At 50.3% G+C, this 17043-nt stretch overlaps 1 protein-coding gene across 1 annotated transcript in view; it reads left to right on the plus strand.

Annotated features, from left to right (window-relative positions):
• The window catches only part of SLC16A2 (solute carrier family 16 member 2), a 35747-nt gene extending 19601 nt beyond the window's left edge, over nt 1–16146 (plus strand). Inside the window, exons 2-6 of the mRNA XM_074882561.1 lie at nt 6789–6933; nt 10978–11440; nt 11904–12047; nt 12570–12798; nt 14132–16146. Of these exons, the coding sequence (XP_074738662.1) occupies nt 6789–6933; nt 10978–11440; nt 11904–12047; nt 12570–12798; nt 14132–14352 (1202 nt within the window). The 3' untranslated portion in view covers nt 14353–16146. The remainder of the gene's footprint in view (nt 1–6788; nt 6934–10977; nt 11441–11903; nt 12048–12569; nt 12799–14131) is intronic.
• The last annotated feature ends 897 nt before the right edge of the window (nt 16147–17043 follow it).

The following is a 17043-nucleotide window of genomic DNA, read 5'->3' on the forward strand; positions in this document are numbered from 1 at the left end:
TGTGCACATTTCAGAGCGTGTGTTTGTGCCAAGATAAACTCCGTCAGGAATAAACATCGCTTTACATGAAAGGCTAATTACAGATTGGCGCTCTGCGGGTGGGAGGAGGGAATTTTCACCAATTAAAATGGAACTTTTTTGTTTTTCATAAAATTGCTGGATTAAAACACAGTCAGGGGCTGGTGAGGTGTTTGACAGTGCAGCTGAAGGAGGGGATGCTCGCCCCCAGGACATGCTTTTTTTCCCCCAATACTAAAGAGTCTCTGACAGTTCTGTGCGAGGGCATTGGTTTTGCCCAACAGCAGTTGAACCCCAAGATCGGCCCTCCAGGCATGCAACTCTGGGCTCTCACCCAGGGAGATGGGCCATGGGCAAACTTGGTCCAATCCAACATCACTTGGAGTCACCCAACATGAGGAGAGATTGGGGTAATAAGATGCCCACCCTCCTTGAGGGTGTAGGTCATGGAAAGACGTCTGGATGGGACGTGGTGGATGGGAGACCATATTGAGATGAAGTTGTTGTGACCAGAGCTCCTATTGTTGGGTAATTAGTGTGTGGTAGGTGAATCATCTCTCAAAAATCATAAACCAGGAGGCGACGCAGAGAAGAAGAACCTTCCTGTCCTGCTGAGGGGAGTGCTGGGGAGAAAAATGCAGCCTGGGCACATGGTGGGTTTCAGCTGCAGAGCACATGCTGCCTTGTTGCTTTTGGATGGATTTCACAAGAATTTGCATTTCTGGACCAGCTCTGGAGCCTCTGAGGCTGAGCGGGAAGCCGGGCTGTGGATGGGGAGGACGTGATGCAGCTCAGACACGAGCTCAAACGCCATTCTGCTCTAACTGGGGTCAAATTCTATGGTTTTGGAATGCAAAATGTGTCTGGAGCTGAGTTTCTCCAAGACGTTCAGCACATGAACCTCAGGCAAACACTCCACGCCTGCTGCTTGCCAAGCAAAACCACAGATTTGTCTCCATCTCTACTTAACGTGGCCACAGGGCAGCTAATATTGGGACTTTTCTGTCACATAAGCTGATATCTGTCACATAGTGGTTATGGGAGGTGGCCTGGGCATCGTCTCTTAAAAGTCCCCTGCGTCCTTGAGAGCAAGGGAAGGCAGAGAGGCTCAGTCAGGAGAGATGTGCTGGGTTTTTTAAAGCAAAGTATATTCCTAGTCTGCTCTGCTCTGGTGCCCTGTTCTCCTGAACCAGTTAAAAATTGATTTTTAAAAGTCTCCTATGGCAAAGACTGGATGGATGCTTGCTGGATCTGTTCTCTGAGAAGCTGTTGCCTTATCCATGGTCATGGAACCATGCTGCGATGACTGTAGCTGCCGCTTCTCCTACAACATTCACATTTTCCCTTAGTCTGTACTAATACTGCCACAAACGGGACACCGAAAGGGTCTTTAGTCAGAATAATTCCTCTGAATAATTCCATTTATTCCAATTTTCAGGCTGTTATGGAATTGTTTTCAAAAGAAGGGAGGGGGGAGAAGTCAGCCAAACCTGATAAAGGAGGACTTTGTTCTGAAGCTTTAGGATATGGTACCAAGCAGGGCTTGCTATACAATTAATGAGTTTATCTGGCTTTTAGCTGCACATGACGCATGGTGGCTGCCACCGCACCACCCCACCACCACCTCCCATCCAGAGGAGCCCAGCTGCTCCTCAACTTCGGTTTGCTGCTCTTTAGCTTAGTTTCCCTTCCTGCCGTGCATCACAGTGGCCTCCTCAGATGTGACTTTGTGTCTGCCTTTATTTAAGCCATGACCAAACCTCCCTGGGATGGGCTCACTCCATGGGGGGTGTTGAGCACATGGGGCCAAGCCGCTGGGAGCGTTTCAGGCTTTGAGCAAGCAAGAGGATGACGCAAATTACTTTTTAAGGGCACAAGATAAAACAGCTTCTTTTCACTGCAGATGTGCTGCGGGCAGCATGCATTAGCTCTGCAGAGGAGGGATACAGCCGTCTGGTCCCCATAGTGTCTGTGTGGGCAGGGTCACCGGGCAGCTTGGGCTCCCAGGCCACCTGAAAACGGAGCCAGGTAGGGCTGGGAAAGGGCTGTGAAGACATGTGATGAGGTTTGTCATGCCAGCAGAGCTTCCCTGTCCCCAGAAAACATGAGTCGAGAAATTACTTATTTCTTGGAGGAGCGGTGCAGATGGGGAGATGGAGGCGCATTACCTATGGCTGCCCCATCTCTCCTCTGAGAAATGCCAAGTGCCTGGGGAAGGTGACTCTGCGGCATGTCCCCATCCCCTCCAGTGGCTGCCTTGTCCCGGCTGTGCAGCGCGAGCGGGAGAAGCCGCGGGAAGTGAGGGAAGACACTTCCTCCAGCGGCGGATCTGAGGTCACCTCCTGGCCCTTGATCCCTCCAGCCCGGGGTATTTGGGTCAGCGGGGAAGCACAGCTGAGAGCGACATGCCTTCCTTCTCTCTCCCTGGAGAGTCATTTTTAAAGGAACAAATAGGCTCAGCCGCAAGTACTACACAGTACGATTTTTAAATTATGTTTTTTGGAACAATGAGCTAAATACCAGGGGGGTTTGGATCTGCATCTCAGAGCAGTGATGTTTTCCCCTGTTGTTTCTCACGTTCCTGTGCACACCTTGCTCTGCTCTGCCATGACCAGAAACCTTTTTCTGCTTGGGAAAATACTGAAAAGGAAGGAGCTTTTCATCCTTTTGGGATGGCCTTTCTGGAAAGAAAGCTGAGCTGGTGTCTGGCACATGGGACCCACCTGGACCGACCCTGGGGGCCTTGCCCACCTCTTGCTGCCATGAACATGTGGACATGGTGCTCACAGCCCTCCCTGGCCCTTCAGCATTGCCAGCCCCATTGCAGATCCTGACCCGCATGTGTCAGTCCTCCGCTGCCACAGGGTCCCCAGCAGTGTTGTCACCCACTAGCAGGAGGAGGACCTGGTGGGCAAATGGGTCACCTCCCCAGTTTTTACTCCATCTTGAGCCCAGAGTGCCAGGGAGGATGGCTCGGCTTGGCCATGTTAACCACATTACCTACACTACTGCATCACTGTTTCCCTTGGAGAGCTTCAACCACTGTATTCCCCTGTCCATGTTGAAGGCCATGTTGCTTTGGACCTGGCACAGGCCAGCAGTCTGGCTGTCTTTGTTAAGTTAAGGTGAGATGGAGCAATGTGTGGAGTTGGAGCTTTACACTGTGTGATCATGCTGTGGCAGGGCTGCAGGGGGGGTGCTCTCCTTGGTCAACCTCGCTGCTCCAGCAGAGGAGCACCAGCCCCATGCTGGGTTCATCCCATACTCCAGAGCATCCCCAGGACCACCAGGAAGGTCCCATGAGCTGTGGGGGAGGCCAGGGCTGCAGGTGGCCTGGGCTCGGGTGGCAAGTCAGGCTGCTGCTGTCCCCCAGCCTGCTGCCAGATCGAGCAGGGAGGAGTGGGGTGGTGTACCTGGGGGGGTCACAGCTCCCCAGTTGCTACTTTACTGCCTTCATGAGGTGCTGTGGGTGGGAGCAGGGCGGCATGGACATGGCTGGTCTTGGAGTAACTTGCAGCGCCAAGCAGGGTCAGTGGAGAGGTGGCTGTCAGGGAGGGACAGCATGCGTTGAGCAGCCTCTAACATGGCCAGCCCCCAAATCAGAAGTCATCTTTACTTCCTCTTGCAAAAGGAGAATGCTTTAAATGCCTTTTTTTTTTTTTTTTTTTTTTTAACTAAAAAAGTGGTTTCTGAAGCATTTGGTGTTTCTGTAAAGTCATCCCTTGGAGAGGGGGTTTCTTCCCGTCGCCAGCCAGGTCCCCCCACGGCACCCACCCAGACAGGTCCAAAACCAGCCCCTTCAGCTGGCGCTCCCAGGAGGTGGTTGGACTCATGGCACCTTGAGACTTGATCAAGTCTTAACCTGACTTCTGTCCAAGTTCTGCACAGCTCTTGAGCTCCTTCCAGCCCTTTCCTCAGCTGGATTTGGTCCATCGTTTCTTTTAGGATCTGCTTGATCATACTGCACTGGTGATAAGGCTTCGTGCCTCTTGTGGGGGCTTGTCTTTGTGTGTTTCAATAGCTCACCCAGGTTATCAGCCACAGAGGGTTGCGAGGTGTGGCCAGGCTAGGAATTAACCATCTCATCCAAACCCCATGGAAATCAGAAGCAAAGATTCCCCCTTTCTTTTTTTCCCGTGGGCTTTAAATCAAGTCGTAACTTCTCCAGCATCAGAGGAGCTGCCGAAGGGAAGCCCTGATTCAGGCTGGTTAAGCCCTGTCTGGTTTCCACTGGAGGAATGGCTGCCTCTGCCCTTCATGTCCAGGAAAGTCCGGGAGAAACTTCAATACCATGTTACTCAGATTGCCAGAAATAAACCCTTCATCCCCTGGAGAGGATCCAGGGACTCTGGCTCCATGTCCAGAGGGGTAGGTTTGGGACTACACCTGAAACCCATTTTTTTCCCAACCCATGTTCTTCTGCCATGGCCATCCTTGCCCTGACCCTGACCCAGGTGGAAGACCACTGCTGTCATGCTGGGGCTAAAATGGGGGTAAATTGTGCAACCTGCTCTCCGGGGGCTGTTTCAGTGTGAATTACGCCAGGACCGGAGCTGGGGCCGAGGAGGCTTTCTCATGCCCCCAGATTTTGGCCGAGGTTTCCTTCCAGTGCTGGAGCTCACCCAGCCCTCCCGGCTTCCCGGGGCTTCGCTGGGAAGCGCTGGGAAGACAAAACCCCGCTCTGGAAGTGAGGCTATTGTTCTTACTAATTTTAACTTGATGTTCTTCCCCAAGCCTATTTTTATTCATTGCTTGTGGTAAGCCCTTTCTTTAAGGTAGAGCAATTTGCCACGGGACTCTTTTTTTGTGTTTACCAATTTTAATTGAGCGATATCTCCCTTTTACAAACCCAAAGCTGGAGGAGCTTTTAAGCATCCATTGCTGAGCCTCTCACCCCGGGTTTGCTTTGATCTCCGCAGGTGAGTGTGCTTTTTTGGGGCCAGAGATTGATACTGCTTATTTGCATGTAAATCTCCAGGTTATTAAGATCAGAATCTGGCCCTTTAAATTTAATACTTTGCTTTATGCTTTTATTTCCGCATTTCTTAAAGCAATTTCCAAAAATAACAAACTTCAAACATGACGGGGCCATCTAACATTTTACTGCCTTGGCTGGAGTAGAAGGAACATTTCTGGAAGTATATTATCCAATTTAACGAGCCTTTCCAATCTTGGCTTTGCTCCCACCCCTCACCCCCTCTTGGAGTTGTTTTGGACGGCTCTTTGGAGCTGTGCCACCTAATCCTATTAGAAGGACTTTCATTACACTGTGCCTTGTGTTTATAACCAAGAAAATCAGCCGAAGAGGGGGGTCCTCTCCCTCACCCTTGCCCTTTTGCATTTTGCCTGGTGTCGAGACGAGAGCCTGGACAGTCCCACGAGGTTCCTGCGCAGCCCTTGCTTTTCTTTTTATTGCTCCACTCTGCATTTATTAAGGAAGACTTCGGAGTAAATTGGGTCCTTGCGAACTTATAATTAATTTGGAAGGGTCAGTTCTTCCCATGCTAGTGAGGGCTTCTTTGTGTGGTCCTTTTTGAAAGGCAGAGGTTGGAGAGGCTGTTATATAGCCAGTATTTGCTTTTAATAGGGACCTGGCTATTTTCTGAAAATCTCATGGCTCTTGAAGGATGGGTTGTTATTGTGGGGGGTTATGCTAAAAGGGTTTGCAGAGCACTTGGTTTGAGTGCAAAAAAAACAACCCCAAAAAAGGAATAAAAAAGTAAGGAACACATGTTCTAGGGTCTGTGCGGGGCAGATTGTGCTCAACAGCCCAAAATCAGTGCCTAAAGCTGGTAGGTGCTCCAGGAGGTCCCCCCGCTTGAGTGCTGGGTAGGGCTGGGGGCCCCTTGTCCGTCCATCTGTCCTGCATTGCCCCACATCCCGCAGAGGGGACCTCTTGTTTCTCCGAGCTGGTAGACTGACATTTTTTTTTCTTACCACTTTGCTTTTCTCAAAAGCCTTACTTTCCTCCCCAAAATAGTCACAGAAACCATTAAAGAAAGAAGATGGAGGGCAGGATGATGGGCTAAAATAATCTGTGAATAATAAAAGTTTCTGAAAAAGACCAGCCAGCCAGTCAGTGGTTTTCTCAAGAGTTGGGTTGCAAGGAGACATGAGATCACGGCCTCACCTGGGCATCACCCAGCAGGGCCAGGGATGTAATCTAACCTGGCACAGCCTGTATGTCTCCCATCAGCTCAGCTGCAACAAGAAATCCCCACTGAACGTGGGCGAGGGGGAGGCGAGGCACTCCTGGCTCTGGGGAGTGGGGGGTGGTGATGGGTGAGTGTGGTACCTGGAAACACAGAGCTGTAACTCAAGATAGGAAACTCGTCATAGCCAAAGCCAGGGAGAACAGGGCTCTGAGGAGCTCGGGGGGCTTTTGGCTGTGGAGACATCCGCTGTGGAAGAGGCATCAGTGGAAGAGGTGTTACACTCACAGCAAGGCCCATTAGAAAAAAGCATTGAAAGCTCAGCACCTTCCCTAGGACATGTATGAACCCAGTGGGGGGGAATAAAAGGAAAACCTGGCCGTGCCTCCATCACACAGGTGAACAGTGAGACGCTGCAGATTGCGCCTTGGCTGTGATGCTGGCAGGGAGCCGGGCAGTAACCATGTTATTTATGAGCTGCACTGTTAATTAATGGTGTGATGGGCTGCCTCTCTGCCGAGACCACCTTGAAAGCTGGAGTCGGTCCCTGGTTGTTCCCCTCCTGGCCCCCATTTGATATCCCACCCTGACCATCGCCTTTTTTCTCTCTCTCCCTAGCATGGGTTGGCTCCTTGGCCATGGGCATGATTTTTTTCTGCTCTCCCATCGTCAGCATCTTCACCGACCGGATTGGCTGCAGGACCACAGCAGCCTCGGGAGCTGCCATCGCCTTCATTGGACTCCTCTCCAGCTCCTTCACCAAGTAAGGCTGCGGAGGGGCTGTCTAGCTCCTCAGTGGGCTCCTCTTCCTCACTGTTCCCTGAAACACCCCTGCCTACTCATTGCTTGATGCCTTTTGGGGCAAAGCAGGTGGTTTCCATCCAGATGAGAGGTTTCCTGGCATCCCTACAAGCCCGTGTGTGCACAGCCTGTTTCTCTCCAAATCCAACCAAGTTGCTCTTTTGTCCTTATATAACAAGAGAGTGAATTTTACCTGAGAAAGGAGCTTTATTTTGTGGAATTTCAGTCCTTAAGTCCTTCATTTGATCTTTAAAACAGGCAGCGAGAAGTTGGTGTGCCTCTTGCAGGCAGCTCCAAAGAGACACTTGTGGCCAAAACTGTTCTTCTTTGCAACCAATTTCACACTTGGTACTGAAAGTGAATTAATGCTTAAAATAATATTTGATGGATTACACCTGGCAAGAGGGAGTATCCATGCAGGGCAGACAGGGAGAGGGATGCATACTACGTTTGGAGCAGTTTGTGCTGTTCCCACACCGGCTTGGGTGCTTGCAGCAGTGCAGAGCAATTGCTGCTCCTCGTTTTCCGTGGCTGATCCCATGCCATGAATTTCTGCTGGCAGGCACTCGCCAATGTGCATTTGGATGGCAGGTGTACCTGATTCGATGTGAGAGTCTTTTCAACCCAAGACATTTGCATCTATGTGGGAGCAAAAAGAAGTCAGTGGGGTCTTTTATGCAGCACTTGTTAAATGCAGTCTCAAAGGCACCGTGAAGACACCCTCCAAAGCATCATTTGTCCCAGCTTGTCTGAATAAAAACATTGCTTTGGGTTGGATTTCAATTCAAATCAATATTGTTTTAATTAAAATGCTTCAAGAAGTGGTTTTTTTTAAAGCAAATAGACACTAGTTTCCCAGAGGGCGACTTGCCTGCTCTGTGCTCCTCCCTGCCCACCCTGCCTGCGCAGGGCAGCAAGACGCCAGCTCCCTTTCACCCTGGCCAACGAGCCCCTCATGCTCACCCCAACCCTGGTTCTCTGTGGATATGGGCTGTATGATGGGTCCCTGAGTCCCCAGCTGCGGGAGCCCCCCATTACACTGTGAGATGGGAGACAGCTTCTGAGCCTCCTGGCAAAGCTCCAGAGCCTGGGACTGATTGCAGGCAGGGGATTTGGGATGCTAAAACCATCTCAGGCAGCAGCACGGGCAGCAGCGTGGAAGGAACCACCCTCTGCGACTTCCTCTGCAGATGCCACCCCTTTGTATTTCAAAAGATAATAGCAATCAGGGAAAGTGCAGTCAGTCCTGAGGGAAGGTATGCCCAGGCTTCTGGCAGTGCAGATCACAAGCACTTCCCATGTAATCCTGCTTTCCTTCTAATCAACGAAGCTTGGACTTTTTTCCCCCCCTCATGTTGTAAAATGTTCGTGCAAAGAAAAAGAGCTCTTGGGATCACATTGCTGCCAGCGGCTTCTTGTGTTGGGCTTAAAAAAAAAATCAAAACAGTACAGGCAGAGAAGAGTATTATTTCCAGGAGAGCTCCAGAGCTGAAATCTCCGTTTCCTGCCTTCTCGCTCTCAGTTCACATTCCTTTGGCTGCCTTTTAAGGGAGAAAGGAGCCCCTTTGCAGCTGGACCGTGGCAAGGGAAGCTGCCTTCAGCACAGCCGAGCCGGGGGAAGAGCAGCGGGGCTGTGGGATTTGGCAGCACTCCATCTGGATGGTGAAGGCTGGTCCCGAAATTCAGAGCTAACGGCTCCTGCTCACCCAGAACAATGGAGAAGGGTGGGTTTTTTTGGTCCCCCTTGCCAGCTCCCTGCAGCTGCAGCTGGAGATGACCCACCCAGTGCCAGCTGGGTGACACGCACTGGTGCAAAGGGAGCTGCTGTTTGTAAGCTGCTGCTGTAAAGGGAGATGCAGTCTGGGTTTGATGGGCTCAGGCAGGGCTGGATCAAGGCTAATCAACCCTTTATCTCCTGGTTTCTCTGAAATGGGTTTGCTTTGTCCAAACAGAGGAGCAGCGGTTGCTGGCACTGCACTGAGCCAATCCAAAAACCCACTCAGCCACTGAGCCTGCACGGCAGGACCCCAGCATGCAGCTCAAACTCAGTGCCTCCTACTCTCAAAATATTGGGAACTTCGTACAAAACCCACTAAATAAACAAAATATGCTGAAAAGCAAAACTCTGGGTAAGGTTGAAGTTTTCTGGCTGGGGTCAAGGCAAGGCTTTTCCTCTCATTCCCGCCTTGCACTGGCATGTCTCCTGCACCTGTTCAGCTCGAGCCACCGCAGATCTTAGGCACCCTCAAGAAATCCTAGTTGTGTTAAGACTTCAACTTCCCTCCAATTTTAAGGGGGATATTTTAGCATGAGGAATGGGAAAAGATGGCCAGTTCAGCAGGGCTGTCCCCCAGTGCCCTCCCATTCTGCACTGTTAAGTGTTCCATAGTGGGGTTTGAGTCTGTTTTCACCTGCCTCTCCTTCCCCTCTGCAATTTCTGCCTGTTTTTTCCCGCAGTAGTTCCCCAACCTCTGCCAGCAGGGCTGAACCAGGGCCATTCCTGTTATGAGCTATAAGTAAGAGGCAGCCATTGGAGGGAGATGTCATTATCCATGGGAGACCTCATTATCTGAGGGAGTCAATGCCACGCTTCTCAGCGGAGAGCAACCAGTTGATTCCCAGCAAGCAGGGTGGGAAATCCTGCCTAAGAAGCATGGCTGAAAGGAGCCCCTGCTCATGCAGGGGTGTCTCAGCGTCAACAAGGAGCAGATGGGAACTGTAGCATTTGTCTCCACTTATCCAACACGTCAGCTTAGCCGTAGTACCAAAGCTGGTGTGACCCAGCTGAGATGGGCAGGGCTGGTGCGTGGGAGGTCGGAGACAGCCTGCATAGCCCAGCTGCTTGCCTGGCTCCTGCGGAGAGGGTTTCTGATGTGGCTTCATTCTGGAGTAGCTGGAAATTGCCTTTCATGACAGTCATTTGTCTTTGAGCTGTTGGGTACAGCAAGCATGTTCTGCTTTCTGCTTGGCTAGCTAGAGATATGAGCGTGTAATGGAAGAAATGATGTGCTTGTAAATGTTTTCTCAACTTTGAACAGCTCTGTTAGATCTGGGCTGCTGTCTTCTGGCTTGCTTCATGAGCAGCACTCAGTATTTCACGAGTCGTTCTGAGTGTTCCATGGAGTAAAGACCCTGTTCACGCGGCACCACTTGCCCAGTGAGATGCCCAAATGTTTCCATCACACTCTCCTCCTGTGCAGTATTTCATGGCAGACTTTTGCAGCTGAATGTATTGCATGGGGATGAAGAGAAAATCCTTCACTGCAGAGAAACACAATGAGTTATTTGCACCACCTAACTTTAGGCTCATTTCTCAGCTCCTTCTCTTGGGAAAACAGGGCTGGCAATTGGGAAACAGCTCCTTCCCAGGGCTCTCAGGACTTTCCACCTGTTCTGTGGAGCAGCCACTTTGCTCCTTCCTCAAGTGCAGCCACCAATGTAAGGTACAAATGAAATCTATTAACTGTCTAATTGAAGCTCCCAGAGGAACTTAAAGAAGAAGAACTTAATTAACCAGCCTGGAGCCTGGGCAGAAACACAATGTTTCCTTCCTCCGTGCCTAACAACCATCAGGGTCGGTGCCTTTTGCTTTCAAAGGCTGGGTGCAGAATGTTTTCAATTAGTCTTTTCAGTGGAAAAAAAATTTGATTTCTAGCTAAAATTAACCCACCCTGCCTACCTTAGAAAATCTTGCTTGCTGTAATTTAAAAACCATTCAAGTTAGGCCAACTTCCCAAGGAGGGCAGGTTGGCTGCTGCCTTCTCCTCTTTTGCAGAAAGCACTCCCCAGCTAGACTTCATTTTCCCAAAGATTTAACGTGCCAGCTGTGAAATGAGGATAATCCTTGCTTTGACTAGGGAATAAGCTCCTTGAGGTCAGACTGTCTGTGTAGCACCTGTTGTATGTGAGACCTGGGTCTTGACTCCAGGTTTTGCAGGGCTGCGGGGGTGAAGGCTTCCTTACCTCTATGTAATGTAACAGCCTGGATGTGGTTTTTTCCCACTAGGTCTCTGGAAGTTCGTTATTTCACGTATGGGATCCTCTTCGGCTGTGGCAGCTCCTTCGCCTTCCAGCCCTCACTGGTCATCCTTGGTCACTACTTCAAGCGCCGCCTTGGCTTGGCCAATGGCATCGTGGCTGGCGGCAGCTGCCTCATCTCTGTGCCACTTCCCTTCTTCCTGAAGATGGTCGGGAAGGCCATTGGGCTGGCGCATACTTTCCAAGTACTCAGTGCCTTAATGCTCATCCAGATATTCTTGTCTCTGACCTATCGTCCCATCTTGCCACCTTCTTGTGACTCTCAGCACGATGGGCAGGACAAGCTGGGCAGCCGGAGCATGCGGCAGCAGTGCTGGTCCCAGACACGCAAGTATTTCAACTTGAGGGTTTTCCGGAGAAAGACCTATCGGATTTGGGCCTTTGGGATTGCTACTGCTGTCCTGGGATATCTCGTACCTTACATGAACCTGGTAAGAGCCTTGGTTGAGACTGGAAGGGGAGGGAGGTCCCCTTGCCTGGAGTGAAAGGTCTCCTCTGTGCAAGTGAGGAGAAGGTGGGAAGGTGGTGATGGGCAGTAGGGGCAGAGCCACAGAAAGCCTCGAAGTTAAGAAACTGCTGCAGGAATGTCCTGTAAACAGGAATAGTGATGGGAGGAGACAGCTTTTTAACACTCCTATGTGTTCTCTGTGCCAGGGTGGGCAGAGCAGTCACTTCCCACAGCTCCAAGGACAGACATCAGTAGCTGGAGAGGAGGGGGCTGTTGGGTTGGGGGTGAGCAGAGGTGGTGTGCAGGTCAGTGCAATGTGGACATGAGGGTCACACAACAACCCCAAAAGCCACTAGCTCTCTGCAGGAAGTCTTGTCTCTTTTTGGGATATGAGAGGGATTAATTTCCTGAGAATTCATGTCCTTGAATCCTTCCCTCCATCGTAGGTAAAATATGTGGAGAAGCGATTTCAAGAAACCAAAAAGGACTGGATCCTTCTGGTTTGCCTCGGAGCCATGTCAGGGCTGGGGCGCTTGGTTTCAGGCCGTATTGGCGACTGCATTCCTGGGCTGAAGAAGATTTACCTGCAGGTATGTTGTGTCCAACCCGCTGTGTAGCTGCTGGCTAACTGCTGCAGGTCAGGGGATAGCATCTCTACATCAGTATCGACACTCTGCTTAGTAACTGTCAACCACAGATCACAAATCCTTTACTGACTATTACCTAACACCCTTGTCTGCTGTTAGGGAGGAAAATTTATTATAGAAAGGTGTACAGAGAAGTTACACTCTTGACCTGAGGTCTTGGAGTCTGTTCAGCAATCAAACTCTGTGGTCCCAGCTCTTCCCAAACTGCTGGACACCTTCTTGTGGTTTTTGAAAAACAAACTGCTGAAATCTAGCAGCTAATCCAACAGATAATCCTTCATAAAGCTTCTTAAAAGGTTATCCTTAAGGGCCTCTCTGAGATGAGAGCAAAGGATGGATGGCATTGCTGGGTCCAGAGGAGGGGGCGATGTCATTGACCTGTTCAGTGTCAGCTTCATGACACTTCCTGCTGCCCATCCCCACTCATCCTGCACCCCAATGATATGCCCACTTTTGTCTCCCCAGGTTGCATCCTTTGTGCTGTTGGGCCTCCTGTGCATGATGATCCCCCAGTGCCAAGGGTTCGAGGGCGTCATTGTCATCTGCCTCTTCCTCGGCCTTTGCGATGGCTTCTTCACCACCATCATGGCCCCCATTGCCTTCGAGCTGGTGGGGCCCATGCAGGCGTCCCAGGCCATAGGGTACCTCATGGGGCTGATGGCTGTGCCCATGACTGCGGGTACACCAATAGCAGGTTGGTAGCACCATGGTGCCGGACCTGGACCCAGCTGTTGGGAGGGAGCAGATGCTTGTAGCAGCTTTCACCTGTGGTGATATTTTGGCATGAGACCAGACATACAGTTCTGAATTTTCTAGCCTGTCGTGTCACATGGGGGTTGAAGTATGGGTGTAGCATCATTCCATGCTATGTCCTGTAGCATCTCAGGGCCTTTCTTCAGGCTGATGAACGGTGACCAGTGGGGAACAGTGAGAGCGACCCCAGGTCACATCAACTGATTTCGGTTTGAAGCTGAAATAAAAATTGGCAAATATTAGTTTTCCAGATGTCCTTTTAGATATCTGGGGAGTGATTGCTAATCAGTAAATTCAGCCCCTGGATTGTTGAATCAAAGTTGGAGATGGAGACACCTGAGCCCTTGTCTTCTCAAGACTTGGGTATGTGTTTAAGCATAGTAATAACCACAGCGTCTTTAACAGCTATGACTTTGCCCAAGCTGGCCCTTGAACGGCAAAACGTCTGCATCAGCAATTGCTAAACTAAAGCTGTATAACCACTTCTGATCTTTCTGCTTCTGGCAGCAAAATTCAGTTTAATGCCCTCGTGAAGGAACACGGGGGTTGCAGACATCTCGCTTTTGGGGTGCTGCCGCAGGACCCCCTGCATCAGACTCAGTAAGCACAGGGCTGGGTGAAGGCGCTCATTTAATGGATGTAATCCCTAAGCAAGTGTCTGTGCAGGGGAAAACTCAGCAGGATTTTCCAGTGCTGATAAATGGCAATGTGTTATTCTCCAAGGATGCCTGGCTGTGTCAGAACTTGCCGAACTAACAAGTGCAGAACCTCATTGGTTTTTAAGGGATCGATTATTGTTTGTAACTGGCAACATGTATTTTCAGCTGACATCCCCGTGTAGATAAAATATCCATAAGCAAATCTTGGCTTCCGGATGGAGGCAGTCTGCAGAGGAACAGCCCCTGCCTGCTTTTCCTGTTACCTCCTGGCTGGCAAGGTGCTAGGAAGAGCCACCTGAAATGTTTGGTTGTCTAACACTGTCTCAGCTTGCGTTCGGGATTGTTTGGGATTTGTGTGATCGTGTCCTGTTCTGGTTAAATAGGTGGGATAGCTGAGGCTTTCCTTCTTGGCTTCCTTGCTACATAATGTTGGCTGTGCACATCGTTTAATCTAGGGCATAAAAACTCCAAGGAATGCAATGGAAAAAAAGATTTTTTAAAAATCCAAATCTCCCCAAATCTGGTCGTTGAAGCAAGCTGCAGCTCCCTCAAGGGAGGAGACAAGTTGGTCATTATACTGATGTGGCTATAACAGCCGTTGTTCTTCTCTTTCAGGATACCTCAATGATTATTTTGGGAATTATGACGCGGCCTTTTATTTTGCTGGAGTCCCCCCCATCATCGGTGGCTTGGTGCTCTCTGTTGTTCCACTGGTCCATCAGAGGATGCTGAAGAAGCAGCGCCTGGATTCTGGCAAAGACAAGATGCTGGTCTCGGAGGCGGTGGTGAACGGGGAGCTGCTGCCAGGCTGTCCTGCCTCCGAAGCACACATGTAACGCCTCCGCTCCCCGACACTCACTGTCGCCACCAGCAGTCTCTCCATAGCCCAAGCACAGGCCCTTTTCTAGACGGACCGTAATTCTCAATGATCGCAGATGCACTATGTTTGTAAAGGAAAAAAACATAAAAAGTTCTTCTAGTTAAAGGCTTTTAACTAGCAGAAACGCTGGTTTTTGGGACAGTTTTGATTTCAAAGCCACCTTTTTGTTTTCCTCTAACCATTTTTCTAAGGAGAACTCTCACCAGGATTCAAACTTGATCAATCTCCCACTCCTCTTCCCAGTTTTCTATACATCACGACAGAGGTTTACAGCTAATAAATGCCTTTTTAAAGCAGGCCACAGATGGAGCTTGTTGAACCTTGCAGCTGTCCATTCTTCTCCTCCTGTGTCACGTCCGAGACAGCCCCCTCCCCGTCCAGCACCAGAGGCTGTTGTGGAGCCAGCAGATCTGAAGGAGGAAATGCTGCTTTAGTCCGATGCACAAACCAAATAAATGGTTGGCGAGTCCCACTTTAATCTTCTTCTCTACTCCTTTTCCACCACTCTCCCACACACCCAGGAAACTGCAGCTGGGATGATGGGGAGCTTGGCCAGCTCCAGTCTTGCCACCCTCATCAAACGGACCCACATGCAACACCCTCTTCCTGCAAAATATGCCTTAAAAATGCATGGACAAGACCAGCAGGTCCCTTGGCCACTTTCCGCCTCTATTTTCTCACCCAGCGACTAATGATTGGGATTTTGATGTGCAAAAGAGAGGGGCAGCTCCCAGAGTATCCCACTGTGGGCAAACTGCGGGCAAGCTGCTGAAACAGGCACTTTGGAGGCATCAAGGCACACAGGGTTGGGACAGAGCCCCATGTGTCCTGGGTCTGCTCCATGCCTGGGAGGTGGCTTTCCTGCACCCAGGGATGTGGAGATGCAGCCAGCTCAGAGCACAGGGGCAACCGTGGATGCAGGGATGCAGTTGGCTTGGGGCACAGGGTGCCACCGCTCTTTCTTGGGGCCACTTGTGTATTATGCAGCAATAACCATGAGTCAGTATTGACAGGGGAAGCCTGGTGTTTCCAAAGGGTTTAAAAGCCCTGGCAGCATTTACCTTGTAGCCCGTGTGTTGCCGTGCAGAGCCAGTGCAGGGTCAGTGCCATCCCCAGGGGAGAGGGAGAATGCTCAAGAAAATAGCACAGCCCACGGGTACCCACCACACAGAGCAAAGGCAGAACTCAGCCTTGTGTAGAAATTCATCATCTACAGGCATCGCTAATGAGTGTGGCACAGAGCAAGGGAAGTCCTCCTGCCCTGGTGGGTCCCCATGTGAACGAGGTGCCGGCTGGGACTGGCATACCTTTTTCTGGGAATAATATCCCAGGAGATAGCAAGAAACAAAGCTCACATTTATCCTGGCTGCAAAAACATCCTTCACTGGATTTTCATTTTACTCACCTGTCATTAAAAAATGAGAAGCTTAAAGAGTGACATGTGCTATGGGAATCATCCCTCAGTCCCTGGGCGAGTGTGGGGGTTTGTAACACCAAGACAAATCTTTACTGTGGAAACTTGGTTTCAGTGGAGGACCTCTCCCACAGGCAGCGGTGGGACCTTTGTATATAGGCTCAGGATCCTGCATGCCTCTCTGGCCCTGTTTTTAATCCACATAGGCTAATGCATTATATGTTCTTGTGGTCTTGTGGCCTTTCTGTCCCCGTATGAGCTGGAAAATTAACTGGTGTGTTGTGACGTGCCTGTTTATGACTATAAAATGAGATGTCCGTTTGTCTCTTTCTTTGATGCACTTTTCTGTGACTGTTATTACCCTTCATTGCCTGTATTGCATCATCTGCTACAGCTCCGCTGACCCATCGCTTGGTTTAGGAAGCCACAGGAGGCAGTGGGAACTGCATCGGAAGGCAGGGCATGCATACGCCCATGTGTTGGTGGGAGCCGAACCACAGTGCCCTTGCTCCAGCACTGGTGGGATCTGCCAGGCTTAGCCTAGGACAGGGCATTAAAGTGATGCTTTTCAGGTGGGAGCATTGGCAGTGGGGCATCTTCAAAGCTGTCTGACATCTGAAGGAAAGAAATACATTGCATCGTAACTCCTTTGGTGAGTTTTGGGGCTTTTATTCTCATCGGGGTTTGATGAAGTTCTTTAAATCATATTTTTGACCTTAATGCCCCCAAAGGAGAGCTTACGAGGGATTTAAATTCAAGAAGTAGCTTCTTCAGACCATCAAGAGGATGAGCAGAGCTGCCTCAAACCCACATCTGGCCCGAGCAAGCGGCTGCACGGCTGAGCCCACCAATGACTGCACCCAGCTTTGCATGAGACTTTGTTGCGGTAAAACCTCTCTGGCTTATAAGGCAATTTATGGTTCAAATCCCAAATTTCTACAGATTTCCACTTGCCTTAAATGCTCCACCTGCCTGCAAAGGTCTTTGCCCTGGCAGGAGCCTGCATTCGGTGCAATGGGTGCTTAATGCTGCTGTGACATCAGACCAGCTCTGTCAGCCAGGAGCCAGCGCTCTTCCCAGGAGGGATGGTGGTACCCACGTTCATCCCCTCGAAATTCTGGTCTTTGCCCATGGTTCTTATTATCAACCCTCTAGGAGATTTTGAGTGACAAAATGGGCCGCTGAGTTTGGCCAAAGGAATCCACCCCTCATCCTATCCCAGACCAGTACCAG

The sequence above is a fragment of the Strix uralensis genome, chromosome 13 (assembly GCF_047716275.1).
Source record: "Strix uralensis isolate ZFMK-TIS-50842 chromosome 13, bStrUra1, whole genome shotgun sequence".
NCBI classification, from domain to species: domain Eukaryota; kingdom Metazoa; phylum Chordata; class Aves; order Strigiformes; family Strigidae; genus Strix; species Strix uralensis.